Here is a 19692-nt window from a genome sequence, read left to right as displayed (position 1 = left end):
ACACACACACACACACACACACGCACACACACACATAACTCTCTGTCTCTCTCCTAACACCAGTCCTGCTCTGTGTGCTCAGCTAATATTGACTCTCCTGACTAACACTGCCTCTATTGAGTCAAACACAGAACTGTTTGACTAGAATTAGAACATCATTGAGATAACAGCCGTGGACCTGTCCAGGCTGGAGCTGTGGTGCTAATGTAAAGCAGAGCAGGGAAACCGCGGCTCATGATTGTCGTGAGCGAGCTGAAGGTGCAGAGGTGGGGCCCGCAATCTGGTCCCTACACAAATGTTTTCTCACTCTGCCACTTTTATCGGCGACGCACATTAACAGCCACTTGTGAAATGTCTTCTTGTGAAATCACGCCCAGCGTTCTTGTTCGGTGTGGGAAAAGCTGTGTTTATGTGTGAGAGTGTGTGTGTGTGTGTGTGTGTGTGTGTGTGTGTGTGTGTGTGTGTGTGTGTGTGTGTGTGTGTGTGTGTGTGTGTGTGTGTGTGTGTGTGTGTGGTTTTTCTGTCATTAAGCTCACTCAGTTCTCCAGGTTGTAAAACTGGCTTGTCACTGGGGCCATTGTGTCGTTTGTGCCACCGCATTGAAAACAAAGTGCCGTCAAACTTGTTGGCAGCAGGAATAAAAGCTGGCATTGTGTGCCAAAGCACGTTTTTAATCTGAATGCAGGTATTAAATTCTTATCTTCTGTTACACATTGCAGCTATAATGTTAACAGCACTACCCAGCTATAAAACACATGCACACAAAGGACACATAGATAAGCAATCCTACTAGACTACTCGCCACTCACAGGCCTACTCAGTCACTTTATCGCTCTTTATCTCTCTCGCTTACACATTTCCCAAACTCAGGCTGTCTGAAATCACTACTTGTTTACTTTATAGTACATTATATTTACCCTCCGCCATTTTCTTTGAGTGTGTAATTTATGTATTGCCAGAAAAATTTCCACAATGCAATGAAAAAAGCAGCCTCCATGTAACTTACACTATTTTCTGCAAACATTACCACAACACAATGTGTTGCCTTTTATAGATGTCAAGAATCAGTGATGATGCAAAGCGTCGATGATTGATAAGTGTCGTAAATCTTGATTCACTGCTGAGTAAACCACTGACTCTGTTAACAGCGGCGTTATTTTGGACACTTAATTTCCTCCATTTAGTCGACTGTTAAAACAATTAGTTAAGCCCCGCCCCCTGTAGTTGTTGCTAACCCTGTCAAGCTATTGGTTCTCGCACAGCACTTCAGTTTACATAGATAATGATGGCAGATTGTCCACTAAAAATTCTTTTGTAATTTTAATGATTTTAATTTTTCTCCTTGATTTCACACTGAGGGAGACGATTCTAGCTGGTGACGATGCTTTCTGCGTCTTATAACTGTCGTGGCAGATTTAACCCACTGTGGGTAGCAGCAGGCATATTGAGCTAAAGTTAAGCTAATGCATTTTCAATGAGTTGGTTAGGAACGCGGTCTCTGGCTGGACATTTAATAGGATCCGAGCTGACTTGTTTTCAATGAGAATCTCATTAAAAGTCACACTTGATGGCTACATACATGGCGTTGTGCTAAAAGTCAACATCCTCTTCAGTTGCTCATGCATGGAAATAGCATTTAGCCTTAGAGCTAGTTAGTCCGAATAAGACGGAGAAAAAAATAATTTTAATGAAACCTTTGTCTTCTTCGCTTACACACTTATCCACTTTTAACGTTCCAAGAGAAAACGGACAAGAGAAGAAGGATTCAGATTAATCGATGAGTTTGGCAAACCCAACGCTTGCGTCTGGTAGCGTTGGCTGGGGTTAATGGAGTATAACTTTGCCAAATCCATTAAAGAGCAAGACAGAGCTTTCATTATCTTAAACTCTGATAGCATCCAGGACCGGCTTCCACACAGTGGTGATTTACTAACACACTGGATGTGGTTGTTGTTTTGATGATGCTTCTTCAGCTGTGGCCTGAGGGATTATCAATTTATACATTTTCTTTAAATTAGGCATGGACGCAAGGATGAACTGGTTAGGATTTGGTGGTCAAAGGTCGCTGAGACGTCACAAAAAACTCAAGAAATTCATATGCTAATTATGACAATTTCACCCAAATGTCTGATAGGATAAAATGATGAAGTGATTTAGACACATGGATGTAAAACTGTAACGTGACTAGTCAAGTAATTTTAGTTGGTCTTATGTTTTTGGTTTTAGATCCTTTAAACTCCTTAAATACCAAGTGTGTGCACCAATTCAACGTGAGGAAGAACCTTGTTGGGCCCACACATCTGTGTGAGGGCCAGGCCATGTTTGTCAACCCCATGAAAGGGGAAGAGCAGAATTAAACGCTGCTGCAGATGGCGGTGCAGACATCTTTTCTGCTTATGTGGTTTCATTTTATTCCTCCAGGCCCTCGTGGTATTTTGAATTGCTCTGGGTTATGTATTCACTCGTTCATGTAAGCTAAATGAACCATCCATAATGTAAATGAGAAAGAAAGAGAGATTGAGAGAGAGACAGGGATGCAAATGCAGTGGTGCCCCTGGTGTTGGGAGGGAAGAGAAGATATGTCAGCATTTTCACATATTTCACTTTCAAATGAGCCACAGCTGACTGGAGACTCACAACCTTTTCGCACTGCATATACCAAATAGTGCAATTACTTACCAAAAGATTCAACAATATGTGAATTTAAAATGTCAAAAACATCACAAATGTGGTTTATTGTGTGAATGTAAAGAAAGGGTATCTCGTCCTTGTCTTGGATTTGCATGTAGAGAGATGATTCATCTACAGAGTTGCTGACTCTCTCTGCTGGCTGGCAGGAGTTATGTGCATTTGTGTTTATTGTGGTTGAACCTCCACCCCCTTTCCTGCTTTACCCACTTAGCACACAAAGTCCCAGATGCACTGTTTTCCCATTTAGCAGACGAAAAGCACCTTTTTAAATAGTTAATAGCTTTCCAGGGACACGGGTCGTGTTTTGAGTGCAGAATAATCACTGTTGGAATTTTTTATTTTTTTTATTTTTTTGGTCTGCCTGTTCAAGTCACAACACAAGGTAACCACAAAACAACACCGCTTCTGTCCGCACTCAATCTCATTTCAATCAGTAATTACCCGGCATATTTGCACTTGGCACTGCGAAACATGATGCAAGTTATTTTGTGTCCTGGATGAGAAATATTTCCTGGCATTTCACTGCCTCCAAAGTGTTACAGCCAATTTGATATTAGATAAATATTTGAGCTGGCATGCAATGAAGCGTATGTCATTTGAGCAAAAAGCACTGGCACTATGGATGCATTTAGCTGCTCAAAGGGAGGAAAAAGACAAGGGAGAGGCCTTGTCTGTTCTCCATTAGATTCCACTCAGTTCCTCTACAAACAGAGTGGATGCTAGCCAAACAAGCTTATTCAAGGGGGTTCTGTGTGGACCGTGTTAGCTCAGCAAATCCAGCTCCACAAACATGCTTCAAAGAATCCTGCTATCTCTGCAGAGCCTTTGATGTGGGTATTGATCATGCAGCGGCCTGTGAGAAAGAGGGATGCAGTGGAGGTTTAATATTGTGTTCTGGCTCAGATAGAATAGATAATAGCAAAAACATGCACTCACGTCGCGCTGTGCTTCAGTTATGACAGCTGCACAACCATTTTCTGGCGCTGAGGTAGATGTGATTAGGAGTAAAAGACAAGGGAAGAGCAAATCAGATCATTTGCCCTGAGGACAGGTCACAGCGCATTATGTTTACCACGGTAGAGGAGCCTGAACAGAATAGAAATACAGTGAAAACACAAGTTGACAGACACACCTCCAGGTGACAGTATAAACAGTCTGAGATGTGTCCACCCACTTCTAAAAGCATGAATACATTCCCATTTTGTAAGGTCACCCCAGTCTCAGGAGGGAAACATGAACAACAGTAACACCTTTTGGAGGTTCCTAGTGTCGCACTACTGTGGCAAGAAAAGCAAACATAAACAAAGCCATATTCAGAATCACACAGTCATGTTGTATGCTATAGAAAGACAAACAAAGTCTGTTCTTCTTAGCATGGTAAAACAACCACCCACAGCCCTGCTACTGTCTCACACTGAGACCATTAGTCACGATGATTTCTCTGCCAGCTGTCCTGGTGTTTGCTTAAGCTAGCCTCGCAGGCAGGTTGAGCCTCATTTGAATTCTCACTTCAGTTTATTAGGTATGCGCCGGATCATTAGTATCCAGTAAGGCCCATGTAGATGTGTTCCTCAGGTAATGTTCAAATGCAAATTGGATCGGCCATTAATCAGACAGATAAACACACCATGGAAATAGCATGCTCTGTGAATTATATGAACCCACGTTCATCCGGTGTTTTTCGCTTTTTTGGAACAACTGTCCCGTTCATCTTGTAAACAGCCATCGCAGCCAGTGCTCTAATCTTATTTGTGCACATGGATGCTGAGATCTCAGCCTTTATACTCATACCTGGCCCTGTGTGATAAAAGTTGCAGCTTTATTAGAATGAATGAACTTTGCAACTTCGCCATATCTTATGAATTAAGTAACAACTTCTTAATGTGCCATGTCAAATTGCCTACCATTTACAATGTGCAAAGTGCACTGTACTGGACAGGAACAGCAGTGTGGCAGGCTATTATAAGATAAACAGCTGATGTGTGCTTTCAAAGAGGCTTTTATGTTTGCTTTTGCGTGGGATTTTGTGAGTAGGGACCTGATTGAGCCTTATGCAGATATACAAATCATGTGGCGCTATTTCACCCTCTTCCAAATGCCACCTATGATTGTTCACAGATAAGCTGGTTCCAGTGTGAGTCATTTGCATGAAAGCATTGGCAGGACAAAGGTTTGAAATACCATTGTCCTTCTCACTGTAGCAAACAAGGACACACATATATCAGTTTTGCGGGTTAATAGGAGGTGTTTTAACGCTCTTTTATTCTTTGTACTCGCAGAACTGAAGCTAGAAGATTCATGTGATGTGAGAAAGTTGAGTCAATCTCCGCCACATCCCAAATACCATTTAGTCATCATACATCATCCTGCATTGTGCCATTGTCAGTACAATTATTCCTGGCATCTCCTCTCCTTTCATTTCATCAGCAAAAAGCTTGGAGCGCTGCTTAAATAATCAGCCAACTGCACGCAAAGCCCGGTTACGCCACAGCGTTAACTAGATGAGATCAACCACTGGTAAAAAAAAAAAAGCAGTTGGATTTCTCTGTGAGGGACACATTGTGGTTACAATGAAAGTGAGTCAATGGAAATCAGTCATGGCATACTGTCACCACAGTAAGGACACAGCCAGCTAAAAGTGCAGCCAAGCCACATAAACTTGGCAAAGAGAATACACTCAACTGACAGCTGCAAGCACTTAGTCGGCTGCGAAGAACAAAGAGAGGGAGGGAAAAAAAACTATTCAGCCCAATTTGCCTATAACGAGCCTACACAACAATGGCTTCCAATATTTTCAATAAGAAACCAGTCATGTCTTGAATTATGTTTGTCAGAGGTCAACTCTCTCAATGTTGATGTGTAACCACAACAACAAGCACGAGGACAACTGGAAATCAAAATGATAACGTCAGGAAATGAAATTGACAGTGACAGACTTAACATCTGTTTAAATCATCTTTAGGAAGAAAACATCATCAACAGCATGAAGTAAGAAATCAGATCAGCTAGTTGTAGACTGTCTCACAGAGTGCGAGTAGAGAAGCTAAGTGACACATCGGACTAAAAAAGCAGGAGGAGGTGGAGGTGGAGCAGATGGGATGAGGTGTTCTGAACCACTAACCACATGCGCTTAAAGGGTCAGAGCAATTCTCATCCAATGTGCTTCTAAACAGCTGAAAAAACAAACTTTACCTCCAGGAGTCTCCGCGAGTTTGTGACTCTTTGACCCATCTGCTCGTCACAGCCGCACCAGCAGAAAAGAGAGCGTGGGAGCTTTTACCTTTTTATTAACACTGAACACGGTGCCTCATGCCTCCACTGTGCCTTTTAGTATGCATTAAGGCAGAGGAGCGTGAGGTGAGCAAGCAGTGAAGAGGAGCCCAGCGGAAAAAAAAGAAAGAAAGAAAAAAAAAAAGAAAAGCCAGATGAGTCCCGAGAGGCTGGGAGATGGGCTGAATGACAATTGACTGGCTGTCAACACTCATCTGCATTCGCATATCTTTCTGGCCCGACACATTTAGCTGGCAGGCAGCCACGGCCTTGACATATGAAGACGTAGTGTGCAGACCCGCTCGGAGCTTTGGTTTGCAAAGCTCTGCTCTCATGCAGTATTTACTTGTGTTTCCCACTAATTGGCTTTCATTGTCAGGGAATTGTTATCCTCGCCACTAAAAGAAGGTAGAAAACCTTTGTAATGGGTTCTGGTTTACAGGACAGCTGTGGCTGTGATTTAGGTACTTGCCTCGACATGCCCTTCAAATCAGCAACCATTCAGTTGTTATGATACAGCTTTGGAAGCAAATGAAATGGGTATCATTCTTTGAATGCTCCGTACAGCCAAGTTTAGAGTGCTACTGGATAGGGTTACACTTTCATCACACCTATTTAAACTCCTGCCCACGTTTCACAGGCGGAATCAGTACAGCGTGTTAATCATGGGAGCAGAAAGAGGTCATAAACCTGCTGCTCAAGTCAAATATAGCAAAACAAAATAGCTGCTTTAAAGCAGCTATAATCAATATTTTATATTGATAGATCCAATGACTGCGTGATGTGAAACGTGTCCCCTCATAATGACGAACGTACAGGCCTACGGAGCTTTAAAGCTTTTGCCACAAATTCTATAAAAGGGAGATAGTTTTGGAGCTATCAGTGAGTAAGATAAATAATTATATGACAGGTAAAACAGTGTTATTTTAATCCACTGAATTATGAGCGGCCCTCATCGACATCATAGATCGGTGTGAAAATGATTTCATCCTGCCTGTAGCAAAAGGCAGCTTAAGGCCTCTTTATCAGAGTCGTTCAAGCAAAGAGTCAATAAAACATTGCAATTAGGCTTGCTCTTTTAAAATCCGAGATGGTCTAATTGGCTGTGTATTCAAGTAGAACATCAGAATCCCCTCCAGCAAGTTTAATAACATTGATAAGCGTAATGCGTAATTATAAGCCTGAAGCTCTGAAGTGCAGAATGATGTATTCTTAGCATGCAGTTGGATGAATGGCGTTGTCTTTAGGACTTGGTTCATGCTGATTGGAGGCCTTTGTGTGCAGTTTTCATTTATTTTCCTCAAGTGTCTCTTTTGAAACTGGTGATGTTGATCAGGGGCTCAACAGGAGTTTCATAATAACATCTTTATAATGTTCGAGCCACTTGTTGGAGGGCTTGCAGTAAGGAGCTGAGGATAACAGTGTGGTGCAGCACACCACACAGAGCCTGGTCAAAAAGCAGAGCACTCAATATCTCATAGGAGTGAATTTAATGGCCACTGGTTGCTCTGGGCTCTTGACCCTCTCCAAGAGGCTCCATGTTAGTCACTCTCCAGTGCTTTCCAATTGAAACCCAGCCAGACTGGTAGTTGATGAGATTTCAACTGTCTACTCAAAGCCTGGATGACTGTACCACTAGCTTCAGCCGGCCATTACACTGGTGATGCTCAGTTGATAAGCGATAGTGAAACTGGACTCTGACATTTTAGCACGTGGGAGTTTTGAAGTTCAGGGTTTTCTCACACTTCTGTCTGCTTATAGTGGTTTGTTGTAGATTGGTATTCAGGCAATCATTTATAGTTAACTTTGCTTTTTTATCATAGCCAAAAACAGTAAAAAAATACAAAGTGGTGGAAAGTAATTCAGTACATTTACTCCAATACTGTAATTTAAAAAAAAAAAAAAACAAACACCGTTGAGGTACTTACACTATACTTGAGTACTTCCATTCTAGGCTACTTCATATCTCAGAGGGAAATATTGTACGTTTTACTTTAAAGTATTTAGTTAGTTTAAAGAACACAATTTTACATAACATATGATTGGTATATGGAGTGTGATTCATTGTGATTAAATTATCCCCGACAGTAAAAAAAGATAAATAATGCTGCTAATCTAATTTAACACAGAGGCTAGTTTGTAACCCAATGAATATTTTTACTTTCATAGTAGTTTTATGGTGTGGTATTGCTACTTTAAGAGGATTTTAATACTTTTTCCTCAAATACCAATATTGGCCTTTGTCCCTTCGTTTGCAGACAAGTCAGCTGACTTTATCTAAAGGCAGCCAACCAGACTAATTTAATGTGGATTTATTTACAAGGTGTCTTGTTTAACATATTGCATATCTAATCAAGCACGAGAACAAGAAAGCAATTTCTGCAAAGTAATGGAAAGCAGACTGTTTATATGACAGAATATTGCCACACTGCTGGCACAGTACCGCCCAGCGCTCTAATGGGACATTAAATCTCTTTTCAAGCATGATTTTAAAATAAGCGGGCAGTCGCTGCTTATTTGCCCATCAACAGTTCTGCTGACTGCTAATCTGTTTTAAAGCAGCACAGAATTGACCCTTGGAACTGCAAAGCTGCTATTATTTTTCACAGACACTTAAACTCTGTGCTTCTCCTCAGTGACATTCATTAAGTCAGCATTTCTTGTCAAACCGTTAACATGGTTACAGAATAGTGCGGTGCATGAGTCAGGCATCATGTGCCTGACTCACTGCTGTGGTCATCACACAGTATAATGTACTGCTGTCCTGTATTGCCATCTAGTGTTCGGAAATGATCCTGGCACTAATTGCCCGGAGCATTATGCACCAAACGGTCACATTTGCATTGATTTTACTGTGTGTACACGACAAACTGTTGCTTCAGAGGAATTTTATTCCTGAGTGTACAGTGAAGGCAGGAGAGAACCAAATCATACAAAGAAGGGAATCAAAAAAATAACTGGATTAGTGTAAGCTCAATATAATTCACCCATCAAGAACCAAACAGTATGGAGCAGATGGAAATTAATATTGTGGCAGCTTCACAAGAAACAAATGTGACTTACGTTACATACAAATGTGCAAGCAGACTCTTTCAGCAGCAGCACTACAGTACAGTAGCCAGCATCCTTGACTGAATCAGAATACTCCATTGGTTCAAATACATCATATAAAATATTTTTTACAAAACAGCTTTGGTGACCCATGTATATACACTTCTGAATATATAAAAGCGTGGAAAATGTTTAAATATCATCACTAGAGCTAAATATAAAAAGTTGAGACTATTGCACAACAGCCAGGTGAGCGATCACTGGAGCAGCTGTCGGCTGCTTTCAGGGTTTTCTGCGCCTTTAAAAAAGAAGAAATAAGTCAAATACTGTACTGTGCATTGCAAATGTTATTTTCAGGTGTGATCTATGGACAGCTTACTTGGTGATCCCGTGATGCTCAAAGCCAGGACCCATGTTTGATCCAGCCCTCATCTCCAGAGCAACAGAACACTGCCAACAAAAGACACATTAGGACCTAAATCTGCTCTGAAGCGTCACATTAGTCTGAAAGATGCATTAGCAACAACACAAAGACAGACTCTGAGTTGCTTCTTTATCAAACATCCGTCTCTGCCTGCAGTGGGGGTTAAGAGTGAAGAGGTGACCTGGGGTGGATTATGTCTCCACTGTGACCCAACACAGGAGTCCTCCCATAAATCCAAACCTGTTGTTCATGTTCAGTTCTGCATCGATTCAACTCTACTGTAATTCTTGACTCTGTAGTTGAAGGGTATTATATTTAGAGTTCAAATGATTAATCATCCGAGACAAATTAATCAGTAACTATTAATTGTTGTCATTTTTACTGCTTTTCTTGTCATGTGTGATTTATTAGTAATTTGAATATCTTTTGGGTTTTGGTTTGATGGTGGGTCGTAACAAGCAAATTTATGTTTTAATTAAATATTTTTTTTTATTTATTAATGAAGAAAAAAAATGGATAACCAAGAATGAATGCATCCCTAAAGTATGTTAATTATGCCAATTTGTATTTGATCATAACATTTCTTACCTAAAAGAACAAGAGACATCTGTTTTAGGCTGGCCACCTTGCCTCTATACACATGCAGCGTTAGGTTCATTACAGGATCCATCTGCTTTCTAAACCAGTGGTAGTTTATTGGAGACCAATCAATATAATCATCCTACCCTCGTCTCCACATCAGTCCAAGTACCATCTGTTCCGTCTCCATTGGCAGGTGCACCTTCTGATGATTTTCTTTTACGCCTTCAGACGCAAATGTAAAGTGACAGAGAGAAAATGTTTAAACATCGTCATAAACACCCGACTGACGTGCCGCTCCTAACTGGCTGCTACCTTGGGACTGTGGTGAGCTCCTGTTTCAGTGTCTCAATGTCGGTGAACTGGACGGCCTGTCCTCCTCCTCTCGTTTTTATCACCTCACCCTGTAAAATGAAGAAGAAGTATGATGTAATAGACTATTTGAATTAGGTCATTCAAGTTTGTAAGAAGCAAAGTGAGTCAACAAGTGCCGCACATTGGGATAAACGGTGGTTAGTGATCCTCAAACATTCAATATGTAGCACAGAACAGGCCTAACCTCAATATCTTGCTTTCCTAAAAGGCACCCGACACCAGTTCTAATCGATCTGGTGCTCTATTTCAATGAATTAACCAAAGGATCAGTAGCTGTTCTCTGTGGCTTAATATCAGGCCTGAAATGTGCCCTTCAACCAAAATGAAAGCAGCTTGGAGCCGCACACAGGCCACGACATGTGGGATGACAAGTAGTTCCTGATTTATGTCAAAGAACATGACCTGCTATTTTGAGAACACGGCCTCTTGGTTGGAAAAAATGTCCATTTTCTCACTAATTTATAACCAATTTTATTAAAAAAGGGGACATGGATATGTACCCACTGAGTGTTTTATGGGCCAAAAAAGAAAAGAACTCCCTGAGATTATGCCGAGTACAAGCTCATCATTCTTTTTCAACGCGTATCCACTGTAAGACACTCTGCCCTGAACATGTTTCAGAATATGCAGCAGACTTTGCTGGTCAGATAAATAGTGGGCATGTAATCTTCCTCTGTTTACAGAAATAAAGTCAAATTGACATTCTTTTGATGAATGTGGAAAAAAAACAACTGCTCCCAAGATTTTTTTCCAGCATGAACATGCTAGCAGACTGATAATCAGAATTAATTGCCATTTGGTTTCACTTCATTGATCTAAATTTGCAGCATACTTACCTTAATGAGTTTAGTCTGTATTTCGCCATCAGAGGCGACCTCCTGGTGTGTCAACACATATCTGTCACACTTGGACAGGGCCTTCTCACTCGGTGTAGACACCTGGATGGCATTGGGGATGACCGGCTGCAGAACTGTACCCAAGTCCAAGCTGGATGAAGGCTTGTGGTCAACCCACTTCTCACCGCCAGCTGAGCGAGAGCGACGGTGCAGCGGCCGCACCGGCGTCACCGTCTGCAGAGCGTGGAGGCAATTGGAAAAAGAAGAAATAAGAACAAGCATATATTGACAGACTTATTTACAAGTTAGTAGCTGGCACGAAACTGGTAAAGGGCTGGAGATGACTTCAGTTGTATGAACTCAGATTTGGGGAAAACTCAAATATTCTGCCTGAGGAGGGGGACACCTACAGTCTGATCACTATAAAACCTCAAGCTGTTTCCTGTAGCTAACTCACTGACCCTGTAGCTCCTCTCAGTTAGGTCTAGATCAAATGTAGGGGAGATGGCCTCTTCCTCCTCTTGAACCCGACACAGAGCTCTCCTCCTGCTCCGGCCGGCTGAGGACTGGGTTCTCATGGGCGTGCTAGGGGAACAGTAGCCCTGCCTGCTGTCCTGGTCTCCCCGCTGCTCCCATGCAGACACGCAGTTAGACACAAACAAAGAGCTACTGGTGCTGGGGACGGGGGAGGCGGGCCTTGGGTTCATCTCAACCTCCTCAACTCTAGTGGCGCTGACTGGCCCTGGCCTGACACGGGGAGAAGCGACAGGGCACTGGAAGGCAAAGTGGACAGGCTGCACAATTACAGACGTGCACGGTTAGATAGTTAGTACAAAGAAATCTCATAGGAATGAAATGTTACCGGTGGAATGGAGCAGCAGACACCTTTGTGAGGATTATGTTACATGTTTTAGACTGAGTGGAATTGTCTATTTTAAAGCTGCAACATTTAGTTGTTTGACGGTTTGTAATTTTAATTAAAAAAAATAACGCCCCTGAATATATTCCAATGTACAGCTGAAACCATCAATTAATTTACATTTTTGCCTTATAAATGATAAAGTTGTTGCCATTTTCTATGTTTAATATCATTGCAAATTGAATATTTGAATGTGGGACATCGGGACTTTTTTTCACTATCTTCTGAGACTAAACATTTGAGTAATTGAAAAAAATGACCCATAGATTAATCAATGAAAATGATTGTTAGTTGCAGTACCTGTTACAATGCAACTCAACATCACAGACAACTTTAAAAATGACCAGATAATTGAATCAAAACTGTCAAATGAGTTACCTGCTGCAAGACTAATGCACTGTACAGGTGTTTATGTTGCTGCATCTACTGCCACCACAATGGGATTAGTAATGTTAGTCCAGTGAGGAAAACATAAATCAATCAGGAGCTAGGCGGGAGCTCTAGATGTGCATTGTGGACACGACATACAGGGGCGGGTGAGGGCGAGGCGGATCTCTTTGCAGGGAGGCGTTCCTCTCTGGAAGGCCGCTGAGGCTGCGTCTGACGAGGTGGAGGATCGGGGCGACCTGGAGTCTTGCTCTCCGTCACGATGGCCTTGAGCTGCTTCAGCTTCTCGTCTTTCACCCAAAGCTTGTTTTGCATCTCCAGCTGCATCGCATTAACACGTCGGTCCTGCACAGCAAGAGGTGTAATGTCAAAGTTCAACACCGCAAACTGTATAAACGATCACTGGGAAAATTGGGGCATGACAAAAAGTAATCGACGACTTGCTACTGTAACAAACTATAGCACATACAAGGCTACCTAATGTATCGGGCTGTGTGTTATTAGAGGAGCAACTCACACATTCTTTCTCCCACTTGTGCTGGGTGTCTGTGACCACGCCGTGCATGCGCTGCTCCATGCGTCTCTTGTCAGTCTGCTCCCTCTGCAGCCTCTGGTCTCTGGTTTCCAGCTCATACTTCATGGAGCGCTTGTCGTCCTCATAAATTTTAGTTGTTTTCTGCAGGATGTCAATCTAGAACAGGACCATGTTGGACGTTTGAGAAACTGAGCAACACATCTACCAAACAAACCAGCAATCTCTGGGAGGTCTGAATGTTTTCGTCTGTCACCTTGTGATCCTGCATTCTGGCTTTTTTCTCCAAGCGTTCGATCTCCGCCTTGTTGTTCTGGATGATTTTGTCCTTATCCACCAGTTTGCCATTTTGTTCATGAATTAAATCATCTTTGGAAATTCGGATGCTGTCCACTTCCTGAAGCATGGACTTCATCCTGTTGGCTGAGAGAACATAAGAGCAGAGTTAGGAAAACGTTTTGAGTAACCTGAACAATCAAAGCCGTGAGGTGAGGGTTGAGCTAGGATGTCAGCAGGCACCTGCGTTGTTGTATTCATCGATCATCAGCTGCCTGATCCTGTGTCTGTTCCGCAGAGCTTCAATCAGCCTGGGCAGGGTGATGTCATCGTGGGGGTCGGTCAGCTCACAGGAAGGTAGAGGAGGGAGGCTGTGCACCAGGTGGTTGATGACAAAGTGCACGTCTAAAAGAAAAAAGAGGATTACCACAACTCCTCTTTTCTATTCCAAATATGAAGATACTGGGGGGAGGGGGCATTACCACAGCAGTTATTAAGCTGTACAAAGACCTGAATATACTGCTTCATCCAGATCCTCTTTGAGATGGTATAATTACAAATGGAAATGTTTTTATTGACAATACATTTAATGTTTTGTAAAGAATACTTTACTCCTATAAATGAAGCTCATCTTACATTTGTTCCAACATGACATTCTGTGAAAGATTAATCATTAACTACATACAGTTATTTTGCAGGAATATCTTGTACAGTGCGTAGCTTACCTCTGTCTATCGGACCGCCGCGCTCGTCCAGCTTGCGAGACAGTTCCTCTTTGAAGGCCTGGTTTCTGTTGCGGCGGCCCGGGGTGAAGCCACAGATGGGCCGGTCCACCGGCCGAGCGACTTCCACCTCCTGGGTCATCTCTGCAAACCGCATCACCAGCTGGACAAACGGAGCGCGTCGTATGAGAGTCAACTCACATGTTCATTCAAACAACAAACAGGGACACAGTGAAGGTGCAGCACAAACATACCACGGTTTCCTCGTAGTCGTCGGCTTTGGGATTGACACAGACAACCATTTTGACTTTTCCCTCCCCGTCAAAGTAGTTCTTGAACAGATGGGTTACTTTAGAGTCTCTGTAGGGGACCATCTGTGAGAGAGAACTGGCATCACCTACATGGTTCATCAGTAAATGTAATGAATTCATGTTTGTGCTGGTGACTCATACCCTGTTTGTGCCACACATCTGGTTCTCTCGAAGTATCTCAATGCACGTTCGAAGGTTCAGCAGAGACTGATTAATGTTACCTGCGAGGTAAGAACGTCATTTAATCTCACGCAACTTCAGCTACAAACAAAACTTCATTTTGATGTTTTCGTAACAGACCTGCTTCTCGTATACGTGTGCCTTCTGCCCCCGTCCTACCGGTGCGCTCACTTCCTGCCAAGTCCACCAGGCACAGCTGACTAACAGTCACCTGGTTCTTATCCTGACAAACACGATCAGAAAATACTCAAACGGTGCTCATAATTCATCCAAAATATGAATCTGGGAGCAGACAGTTTGGTTTCAGTTCAACTGACCTGGAGAATGTTGTCGCCGTCTGCGTCGAGAGGCGCCTGAGCCAGTTTAACGATGAGCACACTGTGGGAGCGACTGGACTCTCTGTTCAGGCGAGTGTTCGCAACCTTCCTCTTCTTCTGACCTAGAACATCATAATACAACTTTTCAAAAACACGTTTATTCACAGATAGCATCTTCACATGCAATTTTAACTGCTCTTAAACTATTTTAGGCACAAAGTTCTTACATGACCAGCTCAGAGAGAAGATTAACTGAGGTCATATCCTGGCCAGAGCCGACCCGGAGGCCAGCAATGCCAGGTCAGTCACATCTACCATCATCAATGCAATCTTTTCCCCATACTCTTTTTTTAAATGCATTTCTTTAAATGCGACTCTTGACTTCGAAACACAGATCTTATAACCGCTTACCTCTCCAGAACACTTGAAACGCCTCCTCAGCAGACTTCACTTCAACTTCCATACAACCGGACACATACATGTTGTGATTCTGGTCCTCTCTGAGGATTTTGGATTGAGGTGGTCTACGTTGAGAACATAAAAGTGTTACTCACTGACAACATGGAATTTCATTTTTCATGCAACAGATGTGGAATATCAAACATTTGGAGGGGGGGGTTAATGTTGCTTGATTGCAGCCACAAAATAAATAAATAATGGGGGACAATCATGAAGCACCATACAAAGCAACAGACAGTGCGTTTACATTCAGGAGCTTAGAAACAAAGACTACAAGCGGGTGGGGGGGTGGATGCAATGATTTTTAGGACTAAATGAACACTCAACACTGGAGACATCACCTGGAGCAGCCTGCAAGCAACTTTTGGGTAGGGCTGAGTTGAAAACCTCCATATTGTTTGGCCACTGACCCTCATTTGTCTTTGGCACAGCGTGCATTGAATGCTTGCGGACCATTTGATTTAAATTGGAATTTTGAAAAGTTGCCAATATTTCATCAGTCAAAGTCCTTGTACAGCTGCATTGTATTTTAACATTTTAGAACTTTGGTTTCAGGGCTGCAAATTGATGATTTTCATTATTGATTCCATTATTTTGTAGTTTAGTCATTTGATGTATAAAATGAAAAGATGTTGAAAAAGTGTTCAAACAGCCTGTTCTCTCCAGTCTTGTTTACCATCTTACAAAACAAAGAAAAAAGCAAATGCTCTCTGTGCTGGATGTAGAGAATATTTGGCTTGATTGGTGTATGTTGTAGATTGTTTTGGTATATCGGCCCTGAAACCCAGTCTTACTTCTGGGTAACTTCTTAGTTGTCCTGACAGTTAGATTAGATTTATAGTACAAGAAGTTTCCATATCAAGTTTGAAAATGTCTCCAGTGTTGATGAGTTTCCATTTACAATCTAGACTGTAGATTTTTGTGTAACGGGGAGAGTTCATATTAATTAGGATAGTAGTCTGATGATGTACGAGGATTCACTGGTCACATACATGAACTCAGTGTTCTGGCGTACAGGTGTGCCTCCACCATTCCACCTAGCAAAAAGAAAAGACGATAATTCTCTTCCAGCTACTTTGAATTAAAAAAAAAAAAAGAAGAAAAAAAAACACCTGTACAGACCACTACACTTTAAATGTAACATTTGAATATCTGTGAAAAGTTAAAACATGATGCGATTAATCAGTCTTTGAATGATTGTTTATTTCTGAATTATGTTCCTTTCACTTTAAACTTCCTGGACTCACTTTGGTTTGATTGCATCCTCCTGATTCTCCTCCAGGAGGTCGTAGATGTAGTTGTTGTAGATTTCTATGTAGGAGACGAAGATGCTGTAGCTGCTGTCCTCGTCCACACCATCAGTTTTACACGCCTCCTCTGACTTAATCATGTCAGCGATTTCAGGATCAAGCTTTTGTCTGAAATCAAAGCAGTGACTTGCATGTTATGCATCAGTTATACTGAAGCAGAACACAGGACTGTAACAGGACTCAGACTAACCTGGAAGAGGAGGGTTTTGGAAAAGACATGTTTTCACGCTTTTGGCGCTCCAGTAAAGCATCGACTTCATTCTGGACCTCTATGCCATTTTTGTCATCAGTCTTTAAAACCTGAAGAAAAAAAAGACAGGAGGAATTAAATGATATAAATCAATGTACCAATTTCACAATGTATTTAAATGTGCCGTTTCTTAATGTCTCTTACATATCTTTTGGCCTGGTATGGTCCTATACTGTTGAAGAGCATGTCCAGTGAGCGAGGTAGAAGTCCCCCCTGGCCTGGAGAGCCAGTCATGGTGAACGTCTTCCCACTTCCTGTGACCCCGTACGTGAAGAGCAGACCTGCAACAACAAAGGAAATTTAGTGGAAGAAAATGCAGCATAATTAGCAATATTTAGTATTAAAAAAAAAAAATAGGACGATTGCTTTCAGTACTGTTATTTGAAAAATAAATGTGGCTTCTTTCTGGAGGTGGCCAGAGGGTTTACCATTTTTTCCATGGATGAGGTCGTCGACAAGAGGTTTGGCCACATGCTCAAACAGCTCCATCTGAGATATGGACACTCCAAAGACTTTTTTAAAGGAATACTGTGTCTGAGAAGTGAAAAAGATTATTTTGAATATTTTAGTTGAAATACATTGATGTCCAAAACTACTCGTGGTTCACTGGGTATACATTACCTCTTTGTACTCTCCATTGCGGTTCGTTTTAAAGCCTTCAGGAGCGTGCAGCTGGATGGTGCTGCTGCTGATCACCTCGATGCAGCACTCCTCGTCCTCCGCACCCAGAGGTCGTACACGACAGTACACCTAAGCACAAGTAGAGTCACGTTACAGGAGGTGGACGTGTTTAATCGTTCATCTTGAGTGCATGGTGGGAAAAGTATTAGCTTAACTAACCTTAGCAACAAACCAAACATTTGCCGAACGTTCACACATCGCATCCCAAACGTACTGAATGCTACTCTTAAACACACGTAAGTGACACTCACCCCAACCGGGTCTTTCTGGGTACTGGACGGCTTCTTAGGAGGCCTGCGGGGGGTTCTACCCTTCCTAAAAAATAATCACATTTTATTAGCACATCACACCGTTAGCGTGAACAAAGCCCCGGGCTAGACGGTGTATTAGCCTCCAGCTAACGTAACGGCTAAGCCAACAGCTAGCTTGCTAGGTAACGTTAGGTTGTTTGGATTCAGTCGACAACACGTAACTTAAACTGTTTCACGACATTTAGCCTCAGCATCATACTTGAAGGTCTTGTACTTCAAACGCAGTTATTTTAAATAAAATAAAATCTACTCACGCTTGTCTGATCATTGTCGCTGCTTCTTCTTGAGTTTTCCTTCCTTCTCGTTCCGACAAATTTTGAATATTCCCTCCGCCTCTAATCAGAGCACTTTTTTTTCAAAACGAGCGGGCAGCAGCCAATCAGATTTCACAACAAGCGACCACGTGTTTCCATCATCGCCTCGCGAGCCTTTTGTGGAAACAACCGACACGTAAAATATGTTCCATGTCATCAGATAAACCGACACAACGAAAATAAACAGGAAAGAGGAGAACTGGAATGTTCACAAATCCATTGTTTTAGACAATGACAGAGTATGGATGAATGATTCCTCCTGTATGAGAAGGGTTTATGTCACATTGTTGTATGTATATGTGAATTGTAACGTGTCCATTATCCAAATAAAGAATACAATAAAACAGTTTTAGAAAGAAAACTGTTTTATCTGTGTATCTCTAAATGTATGCACTAGTTTATACCATTGTCCTATCGGATTTTAAACTATATATTTAAAGAAATGACAAGCCATGTATTTTAAAATATCTATTGCATATGATACAAATGCGAATGAAAATCTGTGCTAGTACGCCATTACAACTCTTTTTTATCTATTAATATGTCGTGTGTTTGTGTTTTGTTAGCGGTGGAAAGAAACTTAAAAGTCAATAATAATAATATTTCAATAATGATGATACAAATAATACTAATGAGGAGAATAAGAATAGTACTTATTATTCTTTTTTCCCAGTATTATTGTCATTATTAGGTAATAGTTTTCTTAATCAACACTGGAATGTTTAGTATTACATTGTATTATTTGCTTTGGTTTTTAAAATTATATTTAATTTCTACAGGCTAGTTGTTAAACTAGATCCCCTCTTTACATACTCCAGGACGGTAGGTGGCGGTATGCATCTTATAATATGTCTGTCAATCCGCCAATAAATGCAAGGAACAAACACCGACCGCCCACCAGCTGTAACCACACACACGTTACAAAACACCGTCGTGCAGCTCACGTGTACTGCTGCGTTATGCAAACACCAGGAGCTCCAGCTCTTAAACTGCGCCATTAAACACTGAACATCGCAGGTAGACAGTTTGTTTTGACTCCATTGTGGCTGCTAGAAGTGTCGAGTCAAATCCTCCGTGTTGTGTAATAACAATCTTCTTCTTTTTTTTAAGTAGGAAAAATGAAAACAAGACAGACGAAGTCCGCAGATGACACACCTGAATCAAAGGCCAAGCTGAAGAAAAGAAGTGGGGAAAGTTCTGGCCCGACTCTCTCCAAAAAACTACGAGACAGAAAAGATGGGGAAACATCCAAACAAGGTGTGCAGAAGTGACAGCTTCAGCACATTGCAAGTGAAATGTTCTTGTCATGACAGTTTGCTGGTCTTGCAGGTCCTCCTGTTAAGTCCTCCGGAGTTAAGAAGAGAGGAGGGTATGGGAGCATCCTGCACTACATTTACAAGAGCACTCTGGGACAATGTCTTCACTCACAGATGAGACAGGTTCTCCAGATGCATATCAATCTTTTGACATGACAAACGTGTGCATGCTTTTCTGTGA

At 41.9% G+C, this 19692-nt stretch overlaps 2 protein-coding genes and 1 non-coding gene across 10 annotated transcripts in view; 1 reads left to right on the top strand and 2 right to left on the bottom strand.

Moving 5' to 3' along the window:
• The window catches only part of ddb2 (damage-specific DNA binding protein 2), a 66926-nt gene that overhangs the window by 44058 nt on the left and 3176 nt on the right, over nucleotides 1–19692 (top strand). For 2 of the 5 annotated variants that reach the window (XM_068723261.1, XM_068723262.1), the window contains exons 1-3: nucleotides 15102–15170; nucleotides 19306–19452; nucleotides 19525–19634. In XM_068723261.1, coding sequence (XP_068579362.1) covers nucleotides 15164–15170; nucleotides 19306–19452; nucleotides 19525–19634 — 264 coding nt within the window. In that variant the 5' untranslated portion in view covers nucleotides 15102–15163. Of the gene's footprint in view, nucleotides 1–15101; nucleotides 15171–19102; nucleotides 19213–19305; nucleotides 19453–19524; nucleotides 19635–19692 lie in introns of those variants that run through there. The other 3 variants (XM_068723264.1, XM_068723263.1, XM_068723265.1) reach the window with 3 other exon arrangements.
• Nucleotides 8833–18211, bottom strand: kif23 (kinesin family member 23). Of its 4 annotated transcripts, XM_068723257.1 has the most exons (24): nucleotides 18136–18211; nucleotides 17822–17885; nucleotides 17511–17639; nucleotides 17318–17423; nucleotides 17034–17170; nucleotides 16830–16939; nucleotides 16577–16747; nucleotides 16322–16366; nucleotides 15282–15394; nucleotides 14871–14992; nucleotides 14674–14776; nucleotides 14515–14594; nucleotides 14317–14436; nucleotides 14066–14225; nucleotides 13584–13745; nucleotides 13321–13487; nucleotides 13050–13223; nucleotides 12674–12877; nucleotides 11688–11999; nucleotides 11227–11460; nucleotides 10331–10419; nucleotides 10162–10240; nucleotides 9392–9462; nucleotides 8833–9310 (listed from the first exon to the last, which is right to left on the bottom strand). In XM_068723257.1, exons 1-24 carry the CDS (start codon nucleotides 18147–18149, stop codon nucleotides 9295–9297), a joined length of 2982 nt encoding a protein of 993 aa, XP_068579358.1. In that variant the 5' UTR covers nucleotides 18150–18211; the 3' UTR covers nucleotides 8833–9294. The 4 variants fall into 4 exon arrangements, with proteins under 4 accessions (XP_068579358.1, XP_068579360.1, XP_068579359.1 ...); XM_068723259.1 differs by lacking the exon at nucleotides 11688–11999; XM_068723258.1 differs by lacking the exon at nucleotides 16322–16366.
• Nucleotides 15103–15199, bottom strand: LOC137881993 (Z30 small nucleolar RNA). Its single transcript, XR_011103907.1, has one exon. It is a non-coding gene; the product is annotated as a Z30 small nucleolar RNA (small nucleolar RNA).

The sequence above is a fragment of the Cebidichthys violaceus genome, unplaced genomic scaffold (assembly GCF_023349555.1).
Source record: "Cebidichthys violaceus isolate CVI_PGR_0920_01 unplaced genomic scaffold, fCebVio1.0.p SCAF_3, whole genome shotgun sequence".
Lineage (NCBI taxonomy): Eukaryota > Metazoa > Chordata > Actinopteri > Perciformes > Stichaeidae > Cebidichthys > Cebidichthys violaceus.
The sequence above is the reverse complement of the archived record's forward strand: the minus strand, read 5'-3'. Positions and strand labels throughout refer to the sequence as shown.

Excerpts from the sequence above, each read along its gene's own strand:
- kif23 (XM_068723257.1), bottom strand. Across the intron at positions 13,746-14,065 it reads CGGCGGTCCGATAGACAGAG|ACGTGCACTTTGTCATCAAC; the intron begins GTAAGCTACGCA and ends TTTTTCTTTTAG. Across the intron at positions 13,488-13,583 it reads CGATGAATACAACAACGCAG|CCAACAGGATGAAGTCCATG; the intron begins GTGCCTGCTGAC and ends ATGTTCTCTCAG.